The 24,877-nt window shown below is 38.3% G+C and overlaps 1 protein-coding gene across 3 annotated transcripts in view; it reads right to left on the bottom strand.

Annotated features, from left to right (window-relative positions):
* The window catches only part of PEPD (peptidase D), a 172,620-nt gene that overhangs the window by 43,445 nt on the left and 104,298 nt on the right, over positions 1–24,877 (bottom strand). For all 3 annotated transcript variants that reach the window (XM_085234518.1, XM_085234517.1, XM_085234519.1), the window contains exons 10-11: positions 10,916–10,984; positions 4,775–4,852 (exon numbers count right to left, since the gene is read on the bottom strand). In XM_085234518.1, coding sequence (XP_085090644.1) covers positions 4,775–4,852; positions 10,916–10,984 — 147 coding nt within the window. The remainder of the gene's footprint in view (positions 1–4,774; positions 4,853–10,915; positions 10,985–24,877) is intronic.

A 24,877-nucleotide genomic window follows, 5' to 3' on the forward strand; every position in this document is an offset into this window, starting at 1 on the left:
ATAGATGGAAGCAAATTCAAACCAAACACAACGTGAGTGGAATGTGCTTTACATGCAAAGGCAATGCTCCTGGCCAGGCGCCGTGCCTCGCTGTGCTGCACCTTCAGCATCAAAGCACAAAGCTCTCCAGTTCCAGGGAGCACTCATTTGAGTGCCCCCTGGTGTCAACGTAATTCTAGTGCCTCAAATTGGTGCTTGAATATTAAGGAAAGAAATTAGTATGAAAACATTCCTCAGAGTTAAGTTAGCCCAATAAAATCATTTTGCAACACTGGATTGCTTTCATATGCCCAACTCTACTAATTGACTAAGCAAGTAACAATACGTGTTAATACAGCCAAGACTCATTTAAAATGTTCAACATAGATGCATTATGCTAAGATGGCACTTTTCTAACATGCTGCATTTGATTTTGTGGCATTAATAAGACTTTTCCAGTGCTTTAATTCTGGCACCAAAATGCAATAAAACTATCTGCCAAAACAGGCAAGAACCTTCCCAATAGGAAGCAGCCTGCTCCACAGCTACTGCACACTTTCATTGGCCTCATTAGAACCAGTATGCTTACATCACAGCATTCAGAGGAACAGCCACATAAAATGCAAGGCATCATCTGACGATCCAACCTGCTTCACTGAAACTTTTAAAGTTACATCATAATTTAATTTTATGAACAATAGATAGGCCCTCTGTGAACACAAGGTTAATAACAACTCTCCAAGGGCTGCTGCAGTTGATGCTGTCCTCCTGTTCGTTGTGATTCCACCCAAACTCTCTCACTGAATCACTGTGGGACTCCCTGCAGGGAGGGTCACAGTGCTGCAGCTCTGACCCTGCTCCTGGGGCTGTGCTGGGATGGGGGGGACATGTCACACAGCCAGAGGCCTTCCTTACCAGCGTGAGGTAGGAGGACGCTTCGACATGGTAGGAATGCCATGCACTTCAGCAGAATACAGTTACTCGCAGCATTTTGCAAAGCCAGCGCAGACCAAGTAACAAGGAAAAATGTAAGAATTGGTAAGCCTGCCAATGAAAGTTGGTTAATAAGTGCTGAATTTTCACTGAGACACGTTTGTCAGAAACCTTAAAAGACAAAGACCTACAACTAGCACACAGAAAACCATCTCAGGTAATAATACCTGTATCTATTTCTGCGATATCTGTGGTCAGGCTTATTTTCTTTTATTTCTGTATTTAAGTGTGAGTCTCATCATAAAGAATCAATCTTTATTTTAAGATCATAGAAGCACAGTCCATTTGTCAAACCTCATCAGGTCAATTACAATAAAACAACACTGCAGCAATGCCAGACACAACAAAGGCAGCGAGCTGAATGCAATAAGCTACCATTTTCTCAATACCTTCTCAAAATCAAAATGTAAAATACATGTTCCAGGTTCAGCACCTGCAAGAGCTCCTACACAACACACCAAATCACAAAGGTGAAGGGAGATGTTTGGCCCCACATTTTCCCCCATGTATCTTGATGGCCACTTTTGCCTTTTCTCTGCAGCATGGCTGTTGCTCCATGCTGGACTCCGCAGGGAGTTAAATCTGTTCCCCCTCAATCCACTTTCCTTCTCCCTAAGTAGTAACTTCCCATTTAATTTCCCTCAAAACACTGAAAGACCTTTTGTTATCCAAACTGGGTTGGAGGTGGCGGTGGGGCTCCAAACCCACTGGAAAATGGGTTGTGGTTATCTTGTAACTCTTTGAGGCCTCCTGTGAGCAGTGCAGGAGATACTGAACAAGAACTGCTTAGGACTCCAATTCCCAAAAGCCAAGTCACAGCCCTGCTACAGAACCAGCAGGCATCTCAGCACACAATGAATAATGCAATACCTTGAGATAATGCAGTAAACCTCAGTCTCAGGCTCAGTTTCTTCTAAGCTGTCACAGGTTTACGATGACAGAAGAAAATTAGTATTTGTATCTTAGCCTGGCTGTACATCAGCACTGTACGCACTTGTAATAGTGATTTTCAACATCCTGAGCAATGATTTTATTTAAATTTTAACACAAAGTGAACAGGCAGAGAGCACAGAACTGTGATTCACAAGGGTGCCTGGCCCAGACATTTGTCTGCATCACCTTTCTGACCATGGAGACAACGTGCAGGAAAAGTGTTTGTTTTAAACCACGCCATCCATACTCATGTACATCCCTACCACAAAGGTGTTAGCATACATGAGTTATTTATATAATACTGACTTGGTATAATTGCAATATTTATACTTTATATCAATATCAGTACAGTGCTTTTCACATACATGTTGAATACTAAACCCTAAAAGTACAACTTCTGTCAATAGTGATGCTTTGTGTTAGCTATTTCATTTTTAATATGCAATACACCAAAAATTACAGCCCTACTTAGCAAGACAGTCCGTATTTACAAAAAATGCCAGGAATTCTCCTTACAGTCCTTGTCTTACACTGAGATCTTCCAGCACAGAAGCTGGACCTGTAAAGATGTGGATTATGATGCAACATTGGAGATTTAATTCAACAGCAGTTTCTTACAGAGACAGTAAATCCACTTGATGTAGATAAATTTTCAAAAATGAAATTCATAAAATCAGACTGTTCTAAATGCAACACAGTTTTTAAAGGAGAAGTCAGAGTAACAGTCTTAAATTATGCAATAGCCCAATATTTTTGCCTAAGACCTCTTGTTGATACCTGCAAATCCTTGTAACTGATATTCCTCAAAGAGCACTTGAGTATTTCAAGGAAGTAAAGCATTAGTCTTACTAATCTATTATTTTCTATGGTTTTTTTTCCTGAGTATTTTGTTGACTTATTTGCTGGTAGTCATTGCATCTTACTGCTTAGAACTTAAGGCACCCGAGCAGCACATTTCTGCAAAATGACTGAATGTTATTCCTACGAATTACATAATTTTATGAAAAATACGTGAAACTCTATTGAATAATTTAATAAAAGTCATACCAAGTACACAATCTTCTGATTCTACCAGATTCCATTATTCTGGGAAATTACCAGAGTAGATTCATACCAAAGTTACTATCAGAAGCCGAAATAATTCCACCTCTTCTTCACAAAAAACAAAGCTGCTTTTTTCTCTGTATTCATGGCTTGCTAGGAATATCCAACAGAGGGCTCCCAATAGCTATTAAAGAGCTTAATTGAGAGTCAAATACATGAACTCTTTAACATGTAACTCTTGTACATAAACAAATCAGCATGTTGTCATTTTAAACAACATATTCTGTAAGCACACAGGCACATCTACATCCAAATTAGAAATCTGTAAAAGCATACAGTAAAAACCACGCAGGAGGTTTCTTGTTATAATTTGTATTCTGAAGCTAGCTCACTTTTTTTTTTTTTCCTCCAAAACTGCAGAAAATGAGTATAGTTTTAAATCACCTTCACACAAATGCAATTACACTTCCTGACAACTTCTTTATGAGCAGGAGGGTCATCTGCCCCCCTGTGAGCACAACCAAGCTAACCACATCAGACTATTCTGCTAGGAAAACAGGCTTTGGTCAAGGTGATCTGAGCAACTATTTGATAAAAGCCAATCTACAGTTGGCAAACTTCATCTAATTAAGACTGGACCATCTCAGGAAGAAGGTATTTCAAACAAGCAAGTTAATCCTTGCTCTTATTGTTGAGACAGCTAAAAAATGTGGGGCTGCTGCTTGCAGAGATCCCACTTACGTTCTTCAATTCTGTGTTTTCCAAATGATACTATTCTCTTCACTGTTTAAATGCCTTAATTTTAATATTAAAGTACAGGACAACATAATACCTTGTATTATGTCTCAATAACATAAGCTGTGATTTTCTGAAAATTTAATCAACCACAGTCAGTATGGTAACATGTTGGTGTGCCCTACCTGATCAAAAAAAACCTCACAGGATATCATCCACTCAAACACAATGAGATCGTAAGCCAAAGCACTGTACTGCAATAAATAAACAGTATTGTTTGTCTGGCTTAGTGAACTATTCACCACAGATAAAGTTAATACATAAACCACTGCACACAAAACTTCTAAAGAAGTTTCTACACTATTAAAAAGAAATCACATATCTGTAATTAAGTGCATTCTGCAGTCCTTGCAGATGTACCAAGACAAGTCAGCTAACAAGGCTTCTTATTACTTTTGAAAAATCAATTTGTTTTCTGTTAGGGCTTTTGGTCCTATAATAATACTCTGTTGCTTTCCTCCACATCTTTACATCCAACTGTGAAAACACCTACCTGCACCCTCACTGCACGTGCTACAAAAGCAACCTAATACAAAACCTCCACTAAATATCTATTATTAACTCCTCCAGAACTAGTCCCATCCTTTCACAAATGCAAGCTTTCTGAACAAAGTCCTCAGAGGTGAAGTACAAAAGCTGTATTCCACTGTTACATGCCACTCTATTAGGTTTGTCTTTAAATTTATGGTAAACGTCTTTGGTGATTTTATTCACACTGCTTTTATCTGCAGTGATACTGCAAAACACGTGCAATGTAATACAAGTAGAGAAAAATGTACAGTACTTGCAATCATATTACTACAATGCTAAACTCTAAGGAACCATATTTTTCTTTTTTCAAATTTCCTATTCAGCTGGGGATGGAGGTATAACAGGACTTTTGGAGGAAATCAGAATATCTTGGCATGCAAAATTAGATGCTGCTTTAAAGATTTAGACTTTCCAAGAGTACATATAACGTAAATATTGAAACACAGCCAGTATTGTAACAAAAAACATCAAGTAAACTCTTATTCTTACTCTTACTTACCACAAGTCTCCATCTTCAATAGTCTTATCATTTGGGGCTCCAGCATGCCCATAGTGCAGAACAGATGAGTTCTCCCCACTGAGGAGCAAAAAGAAAATTTACCACAATTAATGAAAGAAAAAAACATTAAAACACACAACATGAGAAGGAACACTGTAATATAACATTGTAAAAATGTAACCATAAAATCACAGAATCCTTAGAGTTGGAAGGCACCTTTAAAAATCATCTCGTTCAACTCCCTGCAATGAACAGGGACACCACAGATCAATCAGGTTGCCCAGGGCCTGATCCAGCCTCATCTTGGAAGTCTCCAGGGATGGGGCATCAACCGCATCACTAGGCAACCTGTTCCAGCGCCTCACCACCCTCACTGTAAGACTTTTTCCTTATATCCAAAGTAGATCTACCTTCTTTAAGCTTGAAGCCATTTCCCTTTGTCCTATCACCACAGACCCTGCTAAAGAGTCTGTCCTCTTCTTTCCTGTAGCTCCTCTTTAGATACTGGAAGGCTGCAAAATCAGGTCACCTTGCTGCCTTCCCTCCTCCAGGCTAAAGAGCCCAAGGCTCCCTCAGCCAGCCCTTGCAGGAGAGATGTTCCATCCCCTGGGTCATTTTTGTGGGCCTCTTCTGGACATGATCCCACAGGTTTATGTCTCTCCTGTATTGAGGACTCCACATCTGGATGCAAACATCAGTGTCTCGATATACTGAGCATGGAATTTTGCAGTCTGTGAGAACTGCCATAGAATCTGCCCATGCATGGGCTGCAATAGCATATTTGCTATCTCATTCAGCAGAAATGGTTACAAAACGGACATTTTGGTATTCTGACTACAAGATGTGACCTTTCTGCAGAAGGGACTCAGTACAGCTCATAGAAATACTTCCCACGTCCATGAAAGTGTCAAGGATGCAATTAAGTAATTTTTCAGTATGTACCCATTTATTATGGATTTTTAAAAATACTTAAGTGATACATTTCCCTATTTAAGATTAACTATTCTGATGCATAAAAGAGAGATTTCCACTAGAGTAAAATCTGACATGTTTGAAATGCTTTAGGAGTTACTGAATCTAGAAAAAAAAATCAGCAGTCCATGAGTGCCAGTTGACCCCCTGACATGGCTACATGCGATCTCTGCTGGAATGGATACACTGCACGCTGCTAGGGGAACATTGATGCTGTATGAGTCAGCAATTAATACAGGCACAAAAACCATCACTTTGTTTTTACCTCTTATTAAAATTATAATTATAAAGAAGAGATTTTAATTCCTGGAAATGTTTTAGAGTAAACTGCTGATTCACAGGAATAACATCTCCAAAGAAGGACAGACTTTTGTTGTACACTTCTAAAGCACCACATGGCATTCAGTGACCTCTATTTGGTCTTGGCATCCCCTTCTTGTCTACTGTTATTCCTCTAGGTCTAGCAAATATCAGTTAAAACACTGACACTATTTCTCTTCTACTCTTCTCCTTGGACAGATGCTCTCTCATTTCCAACAGCCATAAGAGCTATAACTAAAAATAAAAGTGTTGGAACAGGGTTCTCTGGCATCTCTCTGACCTCTCCAGTCTACCTTTTACCAAAACCATTTTGGTCACCCTGTTCTTTCAGTTGTGACACCAGTAGAGCTTCATATTTTAGGTGAAAGGAACCTGAGGCTCAATTTCCATGGATGTTTTGCTGTACCTGAAGTAAATGTGCAACATGACATACTTCTCATGTTAAACTTCTGGTAAGTTCAATTGCAAAAGCAGTAAATATGCACTGTTATCCCCTCAAAAATGTTACAGTCAAGATACTGGCAGTAATTGGGAATGTTTAGGTACTTAATTGATTATTTACTTATGCAAATATAACAACTCCATAAGCAAGGATTATGGATGAGAAAGCAGAGGCCTTAATTTTCAGAAGATGCTCAATCTAAAGGGCTGGATCATGTTAAAACAAAGCAAGATCATTGCCTTGCTGTTTTAGCATGCAGGAATCAGTATGCACCAACAGAGCGGGGGTCAACATTTCAGAATAATAGGAATAATTTTCTGACAGAAAATGTATTCCTTATAATTATACAAAACTCAAGGGAAAGATTAAAGTTGTTAAATCAAGAGTTAAAATAAACAGAATTAAGGCTGCAATTGATTTACTCTGTGATGCTGTGCCAATGGCAGCACCCCACAAGTGGCACACACACACTCTCCACAGCACTTTGCCAGGATTTTAGTTGCAGACACTATTTCTTATCTCTTTCTAGAAATGGCGATAAAGGAAAAGCAAATAGCACGTTACTTATGATCAACTATCAAAAAATTTATCATGAAGCTTAAGGGCATGACTTCATGCTAACATGTTTGCAGATAACTTGTTTATGCAGCTGGCATGATGCATAATACTGAGTGCCAGCATAAACAAGTCCTATGTTCAAATATGAACACTGAATAAATATTTTCAACAATAGATGTTCCAAATACAAAGACAAGGGATTTCCTTTGCACAGTTTAATGTAAAGGTTTTAGTTTACAAAATATTTCTGTAAAATTTGGCACCAACTGTTATAGAAGATGCACAAAAATCTGTTTTCCACCACCATTACTTAGGTGTTAAGCAGAACACAGTCTTTCTTGGCATTTGAGACTCCCTGTCTTTCACTCCAACTCTGGCTCTGTAACACGAAGAGGAGCAGCTGGTGCAAAAGACCAGATCCCCACTCCATACGCACTTGGGTGGCTTCTGTCAGGTCAGGTGAGAGGCCCATGTCCCCGCAGCGGCTCCAGGCAGGGCCCTCAAGCTGAGCACCTGTGGCATACCAGCCACGCTCCTGAAAGCCCTCACAGTTATTTCTGACTCAAGGGAAATGAAAAGTGAGCACTCCGGGCCTGGCCCTGTCTCAGCACAGCCCAAAGCCAGGGATGGGGATGACTTGCTTCAGAAACGCACCGCCCACCCACACTGAACACTGGTGGGGACACATCTCCACCCTGCTTCCAAGAGGTGGGAATCAGCCTCTCCTTGTTAGGAGCGTCTTTGCACATGAAGGCAGGAAGATGCTTCAGGAGCAACACTAAGAAGCTTCCCTAAAGTGACATGTACCCAGGAGGTGAACGTTACAGCTAACCAGGAATAGTTCCTAATGATTTGTGAGACTTTCAAGGTGGCTTTAAGAACAAACTAAACAACCCCCCACCGCCCAGCCACTGGAAGGCAAACAAGCCTTCCTGGAGAAGCTCCTTCTTTCCCCCAAAGAGCAACAGCCAAAAAATTTTCACACCAGAGCCAGAGTTCCACACCAGGTGCTGTGAGGAGGTGCTGGCTGGGTGGCACCAGGCCTCTACAGGTCAGCACCACGGATGCCCAAGTCTGCCTCTGGGCAGCACAGCTGAAAATCCTCCAACAGATTTCTCTGGGCCTATTTCCATCCCTTTAATAATTTGCCTCTAACTGGTGCCAAAGACATGTTTGTTACAGAAGGAACTACATGGAGCAGCAGAAAAACAGCAAATTAACACCACTGAGAATGAACAGCAGGAAAGGATTCAGGTTACTAAGAAGGGAAAAAAGGCCCCAAAATACATATCAAATCAGGAAACACTATGAAAAAAAAGGAGCAGAAGAGAAAGAGGAGGTATGTTAGTAATATTTTAAGAAAAGGATTAAGTTGAGTATCAAACATAAGAAAAAGAGCAGCTATTAGCTCTGTAGTAAGATCTGAAGAAAAATCAACAGGCCATGAACCTAACTAGCAAGCTATTTCCATCACGATTTAAATAATGAAGTCAAACCAGAAGGAAGCATTCTCTCCACTTTTTCATCTATGAGATGAAACTTTAAAACGCTATATTGAAAAGGAAAAAAAAGCATGGATACAGTAAGTACTCTAGCCTTATCCTTCACCTTCCTCTCCTGCAAAATGACAACTAGGTACTCTAAGGTACTGCAAGGAGCAGTTTGAATTTCAAGGCACTGCACAGTATTTGCACATTCCTCCAAAATCAATACTTCAGAAATTTCTGTTGAATACATCTAAGTCCGTTCATCAGGTACCACTATTCTTTATTTGCACTTACATGACATCAGCTGGTGCTTCAAACCATCAACAAGTTGACAACCTCTGAAAGCTTTGCTAACTACAGCACTAAGCCAGCTATGTGATGAGCTGTAACACTAATGTGTGTTATCATTCTCAACTGATTAGAGAGTGAATACATAGAAGTGAATACATAACATATCAAGTTGCATCATATATTCATTCACCATCTCCTGAACAGTGTCAGTACTGGACAGGGACAGCAACAAATGCATACACTCAAAGTGCAGCAAATGATTTCTATATGAAATATAGCATTGATAACTTTTGTTCTCTGGTTTAATATGCACCTTTTTAAAACCTGAATAGAAAATGTTTTTTAATTAAAAACATGATTCTCTTGTATGGAAATTATTATCAGGCCAGTGACTGAAAAGGCAAGAACATGTCAAGTATCATTGTTTGAAGTCTGGCAAAAACAATAGAACTCAGTACGAACAGAATCATACCTAACTGTTCAAAAACCCTAATTGTAAAAGATATTTTTAATCTTAAATGTAGTTAAGCATAGTATTTACAATCACCTTTCCAAGGTAATAAAAAATGCCTATTAGTTTTACCATTATTATGTTAATCGAGTTCATCAAATAGATCTACTTATACCCATTTTATTAGGACCTAGCTTAAAATGGTTAATTCTATTTGTTCTTACTTCATCGCGCACAATCAGAACGTAGCTATTTGTTTACAAAGGCTTTTTTATTTTTCTTCTTTGTTTCATTTTTAAATCCAGTTTGTCTCCGTTTTCAGTAGCAGCGGGAGGATACAGTGCCAACTCCCAGCTAAAGTCACACGTCAGGGTGTTCCCGGATCCCGCACTGTGACAAGGACCCACTATGCTTCACACACATTCCTACTTCAGTAGGAGTTTCTATAAGGTTAGCTATGGCATGCCTGTTTCTAGCTTCTGTACCCAAATCCAATTCTGCAGCATGGGTTCTGATGCACTGTGTGTAATCCTTATGGCAGTGGAAAACCACGCACAGATACAACTAGATTTTACCTTCTTAACTTGTAATGATACCACAGAGATGGAGTCTCATTGCAACGGGATGTTAATTCTCAAGTTATATGATGGTACTTAAAACAGGAAAATCTTCTGACAATTTAGATGCACAATTTGCCATAAAACTGCTCATGCTCCTACTGCAATTTGGCACATAAATTGGAAAACTGCATTTGCAAATAATGAATTGAGTAAACAGCAGAAAAAAGCAGAGATACTCATCGTTTTCATTACCCCTGAAGCAAAATAACATCATCATCATTAACTTAAATTTTATTTTATTTTTTTAATAAAAAATAAACAACCTATGTGAACTCAGGCAAATGCCTGTGAGTATCATTGAATCTACTAGCGGAGTCTATGTACTAACAGATACACCTCACCTGTCAAGTAGATCTGACCAGATATATGTATCCATTAACTAAATGAGATTAATCCCTGCACAAAGTACACAGCCGTCCTTCACATGTATCCTACACTATTCTCCTGAAATCCTTTGAATTAAAAATGTGCATTTCTACAACTGAAGAGAGAACGTCTTATAAGAAGTTGTATTTTCTCAAATACAAAAGCTCCAACACCAGCTGTTGAGCAAGAAAAGAGGGAGAGCAAAATGTTTTCAAAACTCACTTCCCCAAATCAATTTTAGTGCAGCCTAACCTCAAAGAAATTTGAGAGTGCTATGAAATACTTCAGATGTATTCCAAAAAAAAAGTGTTTGTGAACAACAAAAAATAGCTCTACAGCCCTTCTTCATAACTCTAATTAATAAAAGAGCCAACTATTGCAGAGATGTGAGCACAAACACTACCTTGGTGGCAGCAGCAGCTACTGTGGAATCTCTTGAGCACTGCAGAACCTGTAACTGAGCCATTTCTTTAAGATCCAACACTTGCCACCCTTTCTTGGCTTTTCCAGAGGAAACAGTTTAAAACTTACACTCACAAACACATCACATGCACCAAAGGAACAATTTCACAATTATCCAGTGGGAAACTGACAATAAACATTTCAACAATTCAACAGAAGCCATCAACTTACCTGCCACAGATGCAAGTGTAGGAAGTATGGCGCATGCCGCCTCGGGTATAGCAGTAGTGCTGGAAAAGGCTGCAGAGAAAGAGAGCTGGTAATTATTAATGTATTCAGAAGCACCATAAGACAGAGAGGAAAACAAGTCTTGCCTCAGCACAGCTCTGCTGCTTCCAATCGTGGCTAACTACTGCGTTCCCTGCCCAGATGAGCACTCATGTTGTGCCCCACAGCTCCGTGGTCACCTCACCCCTCATGTAAGTGCAGCACAGTGCCCCTGAATGCTGCTCCCCGTTGCAGTGACATCCTGTTGGTGGAGCTCTTCGGCCTCAAAAGCATTAAAACATTTTCATCTTTACTGTCAATGTCCCCTTCATATGAGGGCAGATGTGCCCAAAGCACAATTAATACAGGATTAGGTGTTTTAAGAGCTAAGCACATATAAAGAATCCTTTTACTCTTTTTGAAATATGTTCTAATTACAATCCAATTCCCTTTAATACTGAATGGATTCAAAAACTCATTTGTTGTAATACTGAAATCATTTCATTAACACAGAGTGATAATAGTGCTATTCAAAGAATAGAGATGTTGTGATTTTATCCTGCAGAAACAATCCACAGAACACAATTCAAATTCTTTGAAGGATATTAAAGCCATTACATGCTTGTAAATACAAACTAGATTTTAAAATTATACAAAATGACAGTATTTAAAGAGAAACAAAGCAAACCATACAAACTGATCACAAAAGGACAAAGAAAAGCCTACATTTTGGGAGTTAGGAGGGAGATACATTTTACAAGATTTAATTTCTGCTCAAAACATTGTGCCTTTGCAAGGTAGAAATACTGATTTTTTTTACTGCCCCAGAGACCAGTATCTGCAAAGAATAGGTCAAATGAAAGAGAAGCTAAGGAGGAACTGATATAGTGAGAACGAAGCAGAAAGAGTGCTGCATTTGGCTAATGAAATTAATAATTGAAGCTGTCATTTGCTCTGGTGCAGTGGGTTCTTTACCAAATGGACACTTCACATGGAAGCAAAGTTATGGACGTGCTCCTCCCAGCATGCTTGCAGGCAAGGTTTATTCTACAGGACACAGCACTGAACAAACATTTTGCAAAACAGTATTTTATACTGTTATATATGTATAGTTATGTCCCAGGAAGCAACTTTTACTGTGTTTTATAGACCCTTCCCACTAAATTATTGGATAAAGTATTTCCTCTAGTCAGAAACTTTAAGTAACCTTCTAAAGAGCTTTAAAAATGAAATAATGAAGGTTGTAAACATCCTTCCATCATCACTGATGCAGGGATAGCAGGGCTTGTTTTTCCATATGACAACTGATCACATATTCATGGTTGGAATTTATATGAAACTGTGCAGCACAGTAACAGCAGTCACCTTTTGCAGTACTCCCAGATTAGCAGTAAAAAGCAGTAAAATAAATTAAGACAGGCTTCATATTATCCACCTGCTGCTTGAACTTTGTTTCTTTTTTCTAAAAAAGGAAATCTGATTATTTCATCAAACATTATGGACTTTCTTTCAAACGTGAGGAGCTGCTTACGTGACCGAGCTGAAGAGAACATGACTTTGCCAGGTAATGAGTTTTCCAGTACAAGCAGTAAAACTACTCACATCACTATGAATTTACTTTTTCAGACTATGACTCATCAGAAACACATTCAGGTGGTTGGCAAGAAATTCAGCATTGCCATTACAGACAACTTTGTATAGCCTGTCCAAAATAAGGGAAGTATTGCACATCCTTTTGATGGTAAAAGTTGGCTTTTCAAAGCAAAGAAAAGCATAGATACAGAATTACAGAAGCTGCCAGTACTTTGTAGTTAAAATCCTGGCTCCACTGAAGACAAAGCAGATTCCTGCCACTAAACCCCATCACACCAGAGTTTCACTTCTATACTCTAGAATTGTCTTTATCAAAGAGTGGGATGCACAGGTGAGAAGTTTGAGATAGTTGGATAGAATATCATTTAATCTGGTGCTCCATATATACTGCAAACACTGCATCTAGACCTCTGCCTACTCTTTACGAGCAGAGGATACACGTATCCATAGGCAGCTCCACGCTGATGCTGGATGGCTCTCCATGAGCATTTAATGCAACCAACAGATACAAGAGTTAAGCATCTCTTTCCTCTTTCATGTGTTTCAAAGCTTTTCTATCATGTTTTATGCAGTATTTCCCTGGAGGGTGTGTGTATTACTTATCATGCACATACCATCTCAATCATGTATACAGATAAGCCATTGGTGTACTTGCATGTGAGATGTTACCTTTTAAATGCATACTCATTGCTTTGAAACAACAACTTTTCTCCATTGCTTTGAAACAACAGCTTTTTTTCCTTCTTTTTCTTTCTTCTTTTAAAAATAAATACATTCTGGTGCCAATTCTGGTTTTGGTGCCAAAAACATCACCTTTAACTGATTGGCAATATCTTATAGAATTGTAACTTAAAAAAAAAAACTGTTTTTTTCCCTATTAACTGAAAGAAGAGAAAATACTAACCTCCATTAACTCAAGTAAATCTCACAGGACGCCACCACACCCAACTCCTATAGATTTGCTGAGGCACACATTAACATTAGCCCCATTGCCCTGCCAAGTCTTGACCGCATGGGTTCTTTATCATTAGAAATAACAGAAAAGCAGATACACTTGGTATTTTTAAGAAGTACTGCATACACTCAAACAAAATCCCAAAATGTCTGAAAAGTCACAACTTCAGAAGGTCCTGCTATGGATGCTCTGACAAGCTGTGTGTATCACTCTGACAACAATGCTTGCATCTTAAGTTCACGTTCAGTCCAGTTCCTACAGCTGATTAATGCATTCTAACAATTCCAACCAGATCCAGGCCAGGAATGTAAATTGAAACCAATAGCTTAATATTAACCATTCTCCTAACTCAAATGGATTTGTCGAACACAGGCACTTAAGGGAGGAGGGACGGTAACAACTAGCAATGTCTTCCCTCACCGTTCTTTTCAGGTCTTCCATGTCACCAAAACAAAACGCGCTCCTGCACTCTGCTGAGTGGGGTTTTTAGTTCCCAAAAGTAGTAAACAATCTCTATTTTAATTTGCTCTGAGTCGTAACAAATATTCAGAAGACAGCCACATTTTATACTTCTCAGCTATTCACTTCCAAAACCAAGACACTCTAGATCAGAAGGTTTCAACTTCTAAATACAAATAAAATTAAGTACACTTAAGCCAAATTTCTGTGACATTATCCAACACATCCTCAGGGCAACCCCCCGCGACCCCTCTACCCACTTATGTATCTCCAGTAACCCAACTCCAGTTTTTCAGACTGTGTATCACAGACTGGCTATCAGAACTTCCCTTGTGAAGCACACAATTCATGGAAGGGTCAAGGATACCCTTGGGTCAGTGACCCATTAAGGTGCCTGTACTGAAAATAAATTTAATATTTTTTCCCCCCACAAAGAATCACTCACTGGCTTGAGGATGTTTCAGATTCACAATAATTTCCTCAGTGCACTTTTGAGAAAGTTGCCTCCTAATAAAAAGAAATCTTTACACACTTCAAAAATAGTGTTCTTTGAACAAAGCCCATGAGACTTGCCTTGAAATGCAAGCAGGTGGTTTTTGAACTATGAAACCATGAATTGAAACTACAGTAGCTTAAGAGAATTTGGTACAGCACTCAGAGGATTTTTTTTTTTTTATAAGTATAGTTACAAGACATAGGTGAATAGTTATGAGAATTGAATTAATTTTGAATTACAACAACATTGTGCCCTTATGTTTTTGTACTGTTCAGGCTAACAACACATAACACGGGCTAAAAACCAAAGCTTTTTTCCCCAAAGAATTCACAAAAGACTGAATTTTCCAAAGTTGATCTATTTATAGGAGGACTCACAGCCATTGTTTTGATCATCTAGACACATAAGGATTTCACATGAGGAAACTATAAAGCCCAAATAACATGTAATTGTTAAACCACAGTAAATACAATTTGGTATCTGAAATACTTATACACCAGACAGAAAGGAGAAGGCGCTCTGATCTAGAAGTAACAGCTGAGCAAGGGACATAGAAGGAAGGCAAGCAACACTTTGTTCAGAAGCCACAACGAGGTACTTAAACACACAGCTCTTTGCTTTGCTACGCCACCTTTGTAATGCTGCTCCTTTTCCATGGGCAATACACGCTTTAAGGTTTAGTTTATCTAATCCCAATTTCATTCAGTTCACAACACAACAGCTACAGTATTGCAAAACATGTCCAAGGTTGTTTCAATACAAAAAAGTCAAAACCTCATTGTGAGAGAATAAAGGGGAGTAGAGAAGATTCCTATTCACGAACAAATGGTAGATTAAAACTTCCATCAGATCAAGCAGAATTAACGCTCTGAGCAGACGAACAAAAGTTTCTCCTACTTTTCAGACCTATGTCTCAAGAGACATCATTAAAGATTTTATAAAGGCAATATTATCATCTAGGTGTTCCACATGACCAGAAATTGCTTAGATTAGAGCTTACTCTCCAGAAACATCAGGAAAGAAAAACACTTCTATGCACTGACCTCTTAAACTCAACTGTTGAGGCTACTGCTGCTGACATCCTGATGGCTGGGCTGCCCTGCCATGGAGCGCAGCAGCTGAAGTTTAATACTAGCCAAAAATACTACAAGTTGTTGCATTCCTAGGCATCTTTACTTAGTATCATCCTAATTTGTACCATTTAAGAGGCAGAAATGTGTCATTTTTTGAAAAAAGTTGATCATTCTAAATTCTGTTCTCATTTTTTGCTCTCTTTAACTCAGTTATTTTTATTCAGAGCAAATTCCAAATAATAATAATAGGTGCTTAGAAGAGAAAAGTGTTGTTTGAGTTCAGAAGGAGCAGAAGGAGCATAACTTTAGTAAGCAGGTATGACATGAAACTAGTAGAATATTAATGTAACTACAGTGCAGAACATTTATCATGGAATAAGGAAAAGCTGCGTAGAAGCAGCGTAGACGTGAATGGTCTCACCTTGGTAATCAAAAATTCATGTTGGTATTTCTAAATGTGCTGCTTCTCTGTACTAAGACGGATGACAAGCCAGAACTCAGGGCAGGAGCAGAGGGCAAGTCTAGCCCACATGCAGATATATTTTAATCATACAAAAGTACACAGACCAGAAGGGATGCATTCCTTCAGGAAACAAAGCCCATGAAGGCAAAGCCATTTCGCCAGCTGTCAGTGCTGGAAACCAGGAAACCAGTGCTGTCACCTGGAAACCAGAGATGCATGAAACAGGAAGCCCATAAATAACACAAAGCCCAGCACTGTTACAAGTGTCATATATGATCTGCAGTGATTGAAGGTAATTGACAATCTCAGTTCAAGACCAGAGCACTAAAGTGCATTTTAGTATTATAATTGGGAATTATAAACTGCCTGTCTTACATAAAAGATAACTGAGGAAATTATATGATATTGGTTGATATCTTTTGTCTTTTTTGGTTCAGCTACAGAGGTTTGTGATTTTACAAAAACTGGAATTGCATTCTCTCTCTCCCACGTTTTCTTTCTCGTTTTTAAATCTCACGGCCATCCCTATATCACAAGAGCTAACTATTTCACACAAAGCAGGTTTTCCCCCATCACTTTGCAAACTTAAAAATTAAGAATAGGTTTTGAGGCAGAAAACAAACACCACAATAACATGCAGTGGTTTAATAACATCTGTGGAATTGTGTCCCCTTCCTCCCTGCACAGAGATAGGCAGCTGCCAAAGCGCGTTGCAAACACACCCCTTCAATAAATCAATCCCTTGATCTTGAACTTACATTCAAGAAGTATTTAAAGAAAGTCTTCAATATGGCTGTTAAATTAGTACTTTCCTGAAACTCATTTAAATCTACACAGAAAATGCATTCTATCACTTGTCAGAATTGATTAACCTGCATAAAAATCAGTTGACTTATGGATTCAAATATTATGACAATTATTTATATCCTTATAGTTACTGATAGAAATTAAGCTGATTAGGATATTCATAGGACAAACCTGAAAATATTTTAATATTAATTTTCAAAAACTCATGTGGTAATAACAGGCTGATGGCTGGACTACATGAAAGGTCTTTTCCAACCTTAACGATTCTGAGTCAAGGTCTACCTGACTCTTCTTTCATACATATAAGCTCAGCCTACAGCAATTAGGCTCTTCCATATTTGCAAAGTCTGCAATGGGACTGCTATGGAGATAAGACAAGTTAGTATAAAGGATTTCATTAGGGCTTTAGTGAGCTAAAGGACTACCATTACTTCTGCTTACAGAAGAAGGACAAGTGGTACAAAAGTGTGCTATCAATAAGGCTTCAGACATGATTAGTTCACTTCATGCCATGCAATTAAGTTAAGCAATTGTCCCTGCAGTTAATAGAGCTAACAGACCACGAGTGCAATTCTGGAGTCCACTGGAATATCAAGTAAAACATGCTATCTTCAACTGCCCTTTGGCTGGGTGGTTCAATACTGATGTCAAGGGAGATCACAGCAGTAGAGTACATGTTAGAAGCTGTAAAATTTATCCTCCAACACTACACTATCAGTGGTTTCTCATTTTGACTCACATTCCTGCTTGCATGTCTGAAACTTCCCATCCACTGCATTTAGACTGTTAACAAGGCAGCACAATCCCTTTATACAGCATAGGGATTTTTAAATAGGTTTACAGTCCTCATCAGATACATGAAATAGATGCCCATCACCACAGTGCAAAGTAACAATGGTCGTTAAGAAGGATCTCTTTTTATTTCTTCAACAGTTCTGAAGCACTCTTGTAGCCATGTCCATTAGAAACAATACAAAACTAAGTTCTGCGGAAGTCTAGATTTCATACTTAATCTCATATTACAGAAAGAGAAGGCATGAAATTTTCTTAGACTCATTGCTCCATTTCCAACTCTAATAATTCTAGATCTCAACTGGCATATTTTAAATTAAATTTTTTGCAGTTTAAACCTATTTATCAACAGCTAATTAATGAGGTCTAAATCCTTTGATGACAGAATGATTAAACTGCATTTTAACTAATCCATCTTTAATTAAAATGCTGCCAGCAAACCATTTCTGGATGTGTAAAAAGGACACATTTATAGATGCTCACTCTTTAACTATGCATTATGTAAAGCCAATAATTAGGAGAACTCATGATTTCAATTATATTTTAATTACTGTTACATATAAAACATGCTTTAATAGATGTAACGCAATACATTTTCTTTCTTCACAACCCACTAATCATTCCTATTGGGGTGACAACCAAATAAAAGGAACTTTAATATATGTGCTACTACAGGAATCTTGCTTTAGCTTTGAGCCAATTCTCTCTGCATTTCTCCTCTGCATCAGAAAGGTACTCAATTATCTCTAAACCTAAAAACCAAACGACTCCCTACAGATCCCTGTTAAAGTGCTAAAAAGAAATTAGCTGTAAGTGACCATAATAAAGATAAATACTTTATCCTTATTATTACTCATGTATGTCTGCAAAATTCTTGAACTCAAAACATAACCCTACGTAAAACCTGCTAGATAGGAAAAAATATAAGGCAACATCCTACTCCTTTTCTCATCTGATTTTAGGAAATAAACATTAGCCACAAGATGCTCTACATATTGCAGGAGCCACCAACTTCATTTAGTTAGGAAATCCCTTTTCTCCATCTTGGAGGGAAGGGTGGTAGATGAACATAACATGACAACAGCACCCAGCTTCTCATCATCTCCATTAATGGAAGGCTGAGACATAAAAAATGATTGGAGGTAAGCTATCCTTTGCTACAGCTAATCCAGTTTTTAATGCAAATACATGACAGTAATTTCTTTCCAAATCATGCAGTGCAGAGATAGCTGGTCAGCAACATCCAACATCTTGTAGTAATCCAGCCTTTACCACTGCATGTTAGCATTATAAACACTTTTTGCTGAGCTAACTCCATAGTCAATAAATTAAATCTATTAAATGTTTTTAAATTCTGTTTAGAATGTTCCAGGTAGGAGTAAGTTCAGCCTTAGTATTTCACTAGTTTCAGTGATCTGAATTGGATGCAAGGAAACTAATAAACTTAAAAGAGAAATGTAGTTAAGTTTCCTAATAAATTGTACTTGACAAACAACCCAAAGTATATGTTATTTTTATTGGCTCAGATGTTAAATTTAATTTTCATAAGCTCTTTTTTTTTTTTTGGTTTGGATTGAAAATGAAATTGCTGGGTTTACTTTAAGTTTTCTGTAAAAATATCAATTATTTAACAAATGCTGGCAGTAAGATATTTTCACATCACAGGCAGTTACGGTGAAGTCATCATACATAGGAATACTGAAATACATAAGACTAGGTTTTGTACAATTTGATTCATATAAACCTTTTCATTTCCCTTTTTGTCTATCTCTGCGTATGGAACAAAAATGTTTTATGGAGCAGGCTGCACATTTATATCCTGATTAAACAGAAACAACAGAATATAATGAAGAGCACACAACTATCTCCTGAACAGAACGTGCCTGGAAAGATATTTGAATATTTAGTATTCAAACGTAATAGATGCCAAGGATAAACACTGTTGTGGCCATGTGCTTTATCAAGAGCACTCTATACTTTATAAGACGACTATAATAGATGTACTCTGAAGAAAGAATACTCATATTTGTTACTTATAGCACATAATTGCTGTTTTACCACATCACATTACCTGGCCTCCTAACCAGGATACTGTTCTTACTGTCTCTTTTGGCACCTCCCAGTAGGTGGCCATGGACACGTATACTTAATGACAGCACACACAAACACATCAAGTGAGCAATATTCAAGAAGAAATATTCTGTTTGTCAGAGAAGTGCTCAGGAAGGACAGTAATAAGTCCAATACCAGAAACAGAACATTATTTTAGAAGATAATCAGAGATACATGGTTGAAAGCCACTGAAGTCTTATTTACAGATTAATTTCCCTATTTAAATGCTAAGTATATTAAGTGCTTTTGTTTGAAGATGGCACTTTGTCCAGTATGTGTTGACTTCCTTCTGTCAAAGAGACCTTCCACTGAGGCAAGGATGAGCGTACAACATCCATGCTGAGTACCCCCAGCACACCACAAACATAGGAGAGACTCTCATTTCCTCTGGAGGACTGAGCTTTAGTTCCCAGAAAGCAGACCTGTGCAACATCTCCTTGTTCTTCCACACGTCTTCTGGTGTAACACACCACACTGCTGCTTTGCTAGCAAAGACAGCACAACTAAATATGGAAAATTTAGTCAAACATTTCATCTAATTGACTACAAGATATTATCCACATTTTTCTTAAAATCAGTTTTCATTCCTAGACCAAGAAATTGACCCCAAGGAGCCTACTGTCAGAGGTGTGTTTGGCTGGATCTGATTCCAGATACTACGTGGTCAAAAGAAAGGAAAAGTTTCCTTGGTTTGTGCAGATAAGTGACAGATCAGAGATGTCCTTCTCTAATCTTTCTGTCCATGTTTCAAGGGTCCTGGTTATATAAAATGAGTGAATAGCTGCCCAGAGGACCACAACATTTACCACAAATTACTTCTTAATGGAAAAATCAATTTTATAGCCACCTGAATTTCAAACACTTGCCTCTTCAATCCCATGGAATTACTCTTTTGAGAGCCAAGTCTGAGATAGATAACTCCAAGGATCTACTCCTGGGGCAATCAAATATCTGTTATAAAAATCCAGAGAGGACTTGTAAGTCTTTGGAAAAGACTCAGAGTAAAGAAAACATGTATCAACAGCTTAACATTATATGGCTGGAAATGTCCAGATTAATCTGTTGAGCATCCAGCAATCTTCTGTCCCAGCAGACTAGAAAGCTAAATTCAAGTTGGTCTGATGTAACAGGACAAAGGAGGACAAAGGACACAGGAGGACATACTCTCCTGCAAGCTGACCTGGGACTGTCAACATGCCTGCTATTCTGCTCATGTGTGGGGAATTTTACAAAGCAGCATTCATGAGAATAAAGCTTTAAAAACTAAAGCTCCTGAGAACTTTTCACATACATACAACCTTCAAAATAAATACTGTTACCATGTATGTATGGGGAATAAAATGAAACGCACTCAGTAAAGGTAACTCAAAAACTCTCCAGCACTTGCTGCTCAGACCTACGAACAAACCCGTAATACTGATTATGGTTCCTTTGGTCCACACTGCCTGTTAGGAACTGTTATTCAGATGAAAGTGAAGAAGAACTTGCAACAATTTAAGTTGTCAGGCAAGGCTGGTAACTGACATACAGGAAATTGCCTAGCTCAGTGCTCATCAGTTTCTGCACATCCCCTGCTTTCATTAGAAAGAATTAACACCACGCAGAATTGAAGATGACATCGACCAGCTATAATAGCACAACATTTTACTGCTTGCCTAAAAGTTTTGAGGATGTTTCAGTTACTCCACTTCTGGTGCTGCAGAGGCTCCAGAGCAGTAAATAAAAGGAATCCCATTACTTGGCCAGCAGTGTGATTTTTGGATCCATTAAAAAAAAAAAAAAAAGCTGCATATACACTCTAGGCTTGAAACTGTTTGTGTCAAGATGTAAAACTTCATAGCAAGGTTGCATCTGCAGAAGGTAGAGTCATGCTTTTGGACCAAAACGACACAATCTGTTCTCTCTATACAGATTTGTGATCTACCAAACATGGCTCCTTCCCCTTAGGAGAGGACAAAGGCATGCAGGAAGACAGGGAAACAGGCAGTAAGTGCTGGTATCAGCTAATAACTGCATGGGGCTTTCTGTTCACCTGTTCAAGTAGCTCCAGCAGTACCCATACATTGCTTAGACCACTTTAATCTTACTGAATTGGAACACACACTTTTTAAAGTACAGTGTTTAAAGGATGCTCTTTTAAGCATATACCAAAATGACTATGCCCACATCATTCTGTGTAAAGGCACTCTTCTCGTGAAAAGCTTTTTGCATCATTTTTAAAATGGAGCTGACATTAGAATACTGCTTTCTACACAGACATCAAACACAAGTATTATAGACAAAGAATTTAAAAAAAGTTAACTTGGACTAGATTTGTTCCCTGAGGTAATTAAGCCTTTGTTCTGATGCACATTTAGAAGTCTCATTAGTTCTCTCTGAGAGTTTCACTACACAAAGGATGTGTTCTGTTGTTTACAGGCTCCCATTTCTAAATTATTTCCAGACCATGCGGTGAGTATCCTGTAGCTTTCATTTAAGTCTTTCTTAAATTTGACCTCTCTCTTGTCTATATAAAAACATATTTTGTACTAATAATACAAAATAATAAGCTCAGCTGACCAAATGACCCAGATCATACAACTTAACCTTCCATCATTTTAATCATAGAATGGTTTGAATTGAAAGGGACCTCAAGGATTATCTAGTTCCAACTGCTGTGCCACAGGCTGGGTTGCTAACCAGTAGATCAAGTACCAGCTCAGGCTGCCCAGTTCCCCATCCAACCTGGCCACAAACACCTTCAGGGACAGGCCATCCACATCTTTGCTGAGCAACCTTTCCCAGCACCTCACCATGCTCCCAGTGAAAAACTTCCCCCCAACATCTAAATCTTCTCTCTTTTAGCTTAAAACCATTCCCACTGTCTATCAGTGTAAAAAATTGATTCCTCTCCTGTCTCTTCCCCAGACTGAAGAAGTCCATCTCCTTCAGCCTACATGATCATCTTTGTGGACCTCCTCTGAACATTCTCCAAAAGCTCAACATCCTTCCTGTGTCATCCTCTGATGATCTAGTAACTCTCAAAAATACAAATCTGATTTATTAGGATCTAGGAATTATGTCTAATAAGTCAAATACCATCAGACTTAACTCCTCTGTAGCCCTAGTCATAAAAAAATGACGCTTCATTAAAAAAATTACTTGATCCTGACAACTGTCAGTTAGCCAGTTTACATCTACTTAATGTGTACCTTATTAGTATTGCATACAACCAATTAAAATGCTGTGTGATAATAAGTTAAATGCATTACCAAAGGCTAAGTATATTACAGTCATGATGTTAAGTTTATCTACAAAATGTAATCTAATTAAAAAACTAAATCCAGGTTTCTTTAATAAGATGTCCTCCATAAAACTACATTAACTCAAATGAATTTAACACTTGTCTTCTACTGCAGCCACACTGCACCTACCGGTCTCTCTCCTTTCCCCCACCCCATGTAAATCAGTACTGGATGATCCACTAAAATTTACACTGCTATTTGGACCCTCTACGTTGCATCAAAATAGCTAGGAATCAGCAACACCTAACAAAGAGAATTCACTTAGTTTTGAATCAAATCTGTAGTTCTCCACTTTAAATACTATATCCTCTGGAAAAGAAACAGAAGTGTTAAGACTTGTCTGCATCATGGATTCGTATAATAAAGTTCATAATGAAACAATTTTTATGTTCAACGTAAATATAGAATATTAAAACAATTGATAGTTAAAAAGCTCATCTTAATTCTTCATTTTTCAAATATATTTCAAATTGTATTTTTGAAGGACTACTTATTTAACTACCCATGTCAGCTCACTGGTAATTCCACCAAACAAATGACCTTTCCCCTCCTTTTTGAGTTCAGTTACTTTATTTGTCCCAAAGTATTCAGCAGAAACCAGTCACATCTATAAAAACGTCAATTTTGATCTGCCTCATGAGATGCAACAGCACCAGATAGATTTTCAGTCAGAAGGGTGACCAGAACAGCTGTTATTAACAGCCATTAGAAAGAGTGGCAGGAGCAGCAGATTTAGGCCACATTAAGTGGATACTGTAGGCAGGCAGACCTGCTAGCACTGTAAGTACCTTTAGAACTCTATGCTGCAGTTGAACTCTCTCTGCTGTCAGAACTGGTTAGGTCACAGCATATGAGATGCTCTGTAGCAAAGTGACAAGCATTCTGCTGAACTGCTAAGTGTATATAGCTTATCATAACAAATTCAAATTACTTAATACAAGTACTTGAGCAAAGGTCTACAAGAATGAGTGAGGGAAAGGAGATTGTTTGACACAGAACCAATCAGAAAATCACTAGAGGAAAGAAGAGTGTACGGGAGCATTTTGCTAGAGATAGCACTGGCTTTTAAATCACAATTTCTGCTTGCTCCCTGTCCTACAAAATTGATCCTCATTTTTATGCCATCGTATACAAAATGGACCAGTAGTTGAAACATATTTTTTTTAACTGGGTAGATAACCCAGTTTCATGACAGATAAAGCATGAAGGGTACATAGCCAGTTTTCACAAACCAAAGACAACGCCATTATTATTCATATCAAGAATGGAACCAAAGCAAAACTTTACAACCAAAATGTTATGCATCACTCTCAATTTTGTTTAACAAGTACAAGCAACGTGAGCACTTCTACTCAAGTATTTCAGGCTCTTATCTTAATTGCCTCTATAAACTTCAACAGATACCACTTTATGCAATGTCCCTCTAGGCACAGAGCTATGCACAGGACAGGAGGCCAGAGCAACTCCTCCATCACACTACAGAACAGCAGCCTGCATGGTGAACCTGCACCAGGGCACTGCAGGGCTGCTCAGAGGATGGCAAGCAGATTGCACAGGCTGCTGCCACTCGTTTCTGAGAGGTGGAATCTCTTCACGTCCCTTCTGGGTTATCAGACAAGCTTTTAAATCAAGATCGGCTTAGAAGATTCAAGGTCATTTCAGAAAGCATCTAAAAATCCTGGAAATTTAAGCCCACGTTCCCAAAATACCAAAGCACTAATTCCTAGAACATCCAATAGGACAGAATTGCACTCAAAAACTTGGCCTTAAAAGTTTAAATTCTCCTGAAAAGGCACTACAGAAGTGGGACTACAGCGCTTTTGAAAATTGAAATCAATGTCTTTCCTTACATTAGCAGAAGCACTCTGATAATTTAAGCTGAAAGAAATCCA

This window comes from Meleagris gallopavo, chromosome 13 (assembly GCF_905368555.1).
Source record: "Meleagris gallopavo chromosome 13, MGAL_WU_HG_1.1, whole genome shotgun sequence".
Classification (NCBI taxonomy): Eukaryota; Metazoa; Chordata; class Aves; order Galliformes; family Phasianidae; genus Meleagris; species Meleagris gallopavo.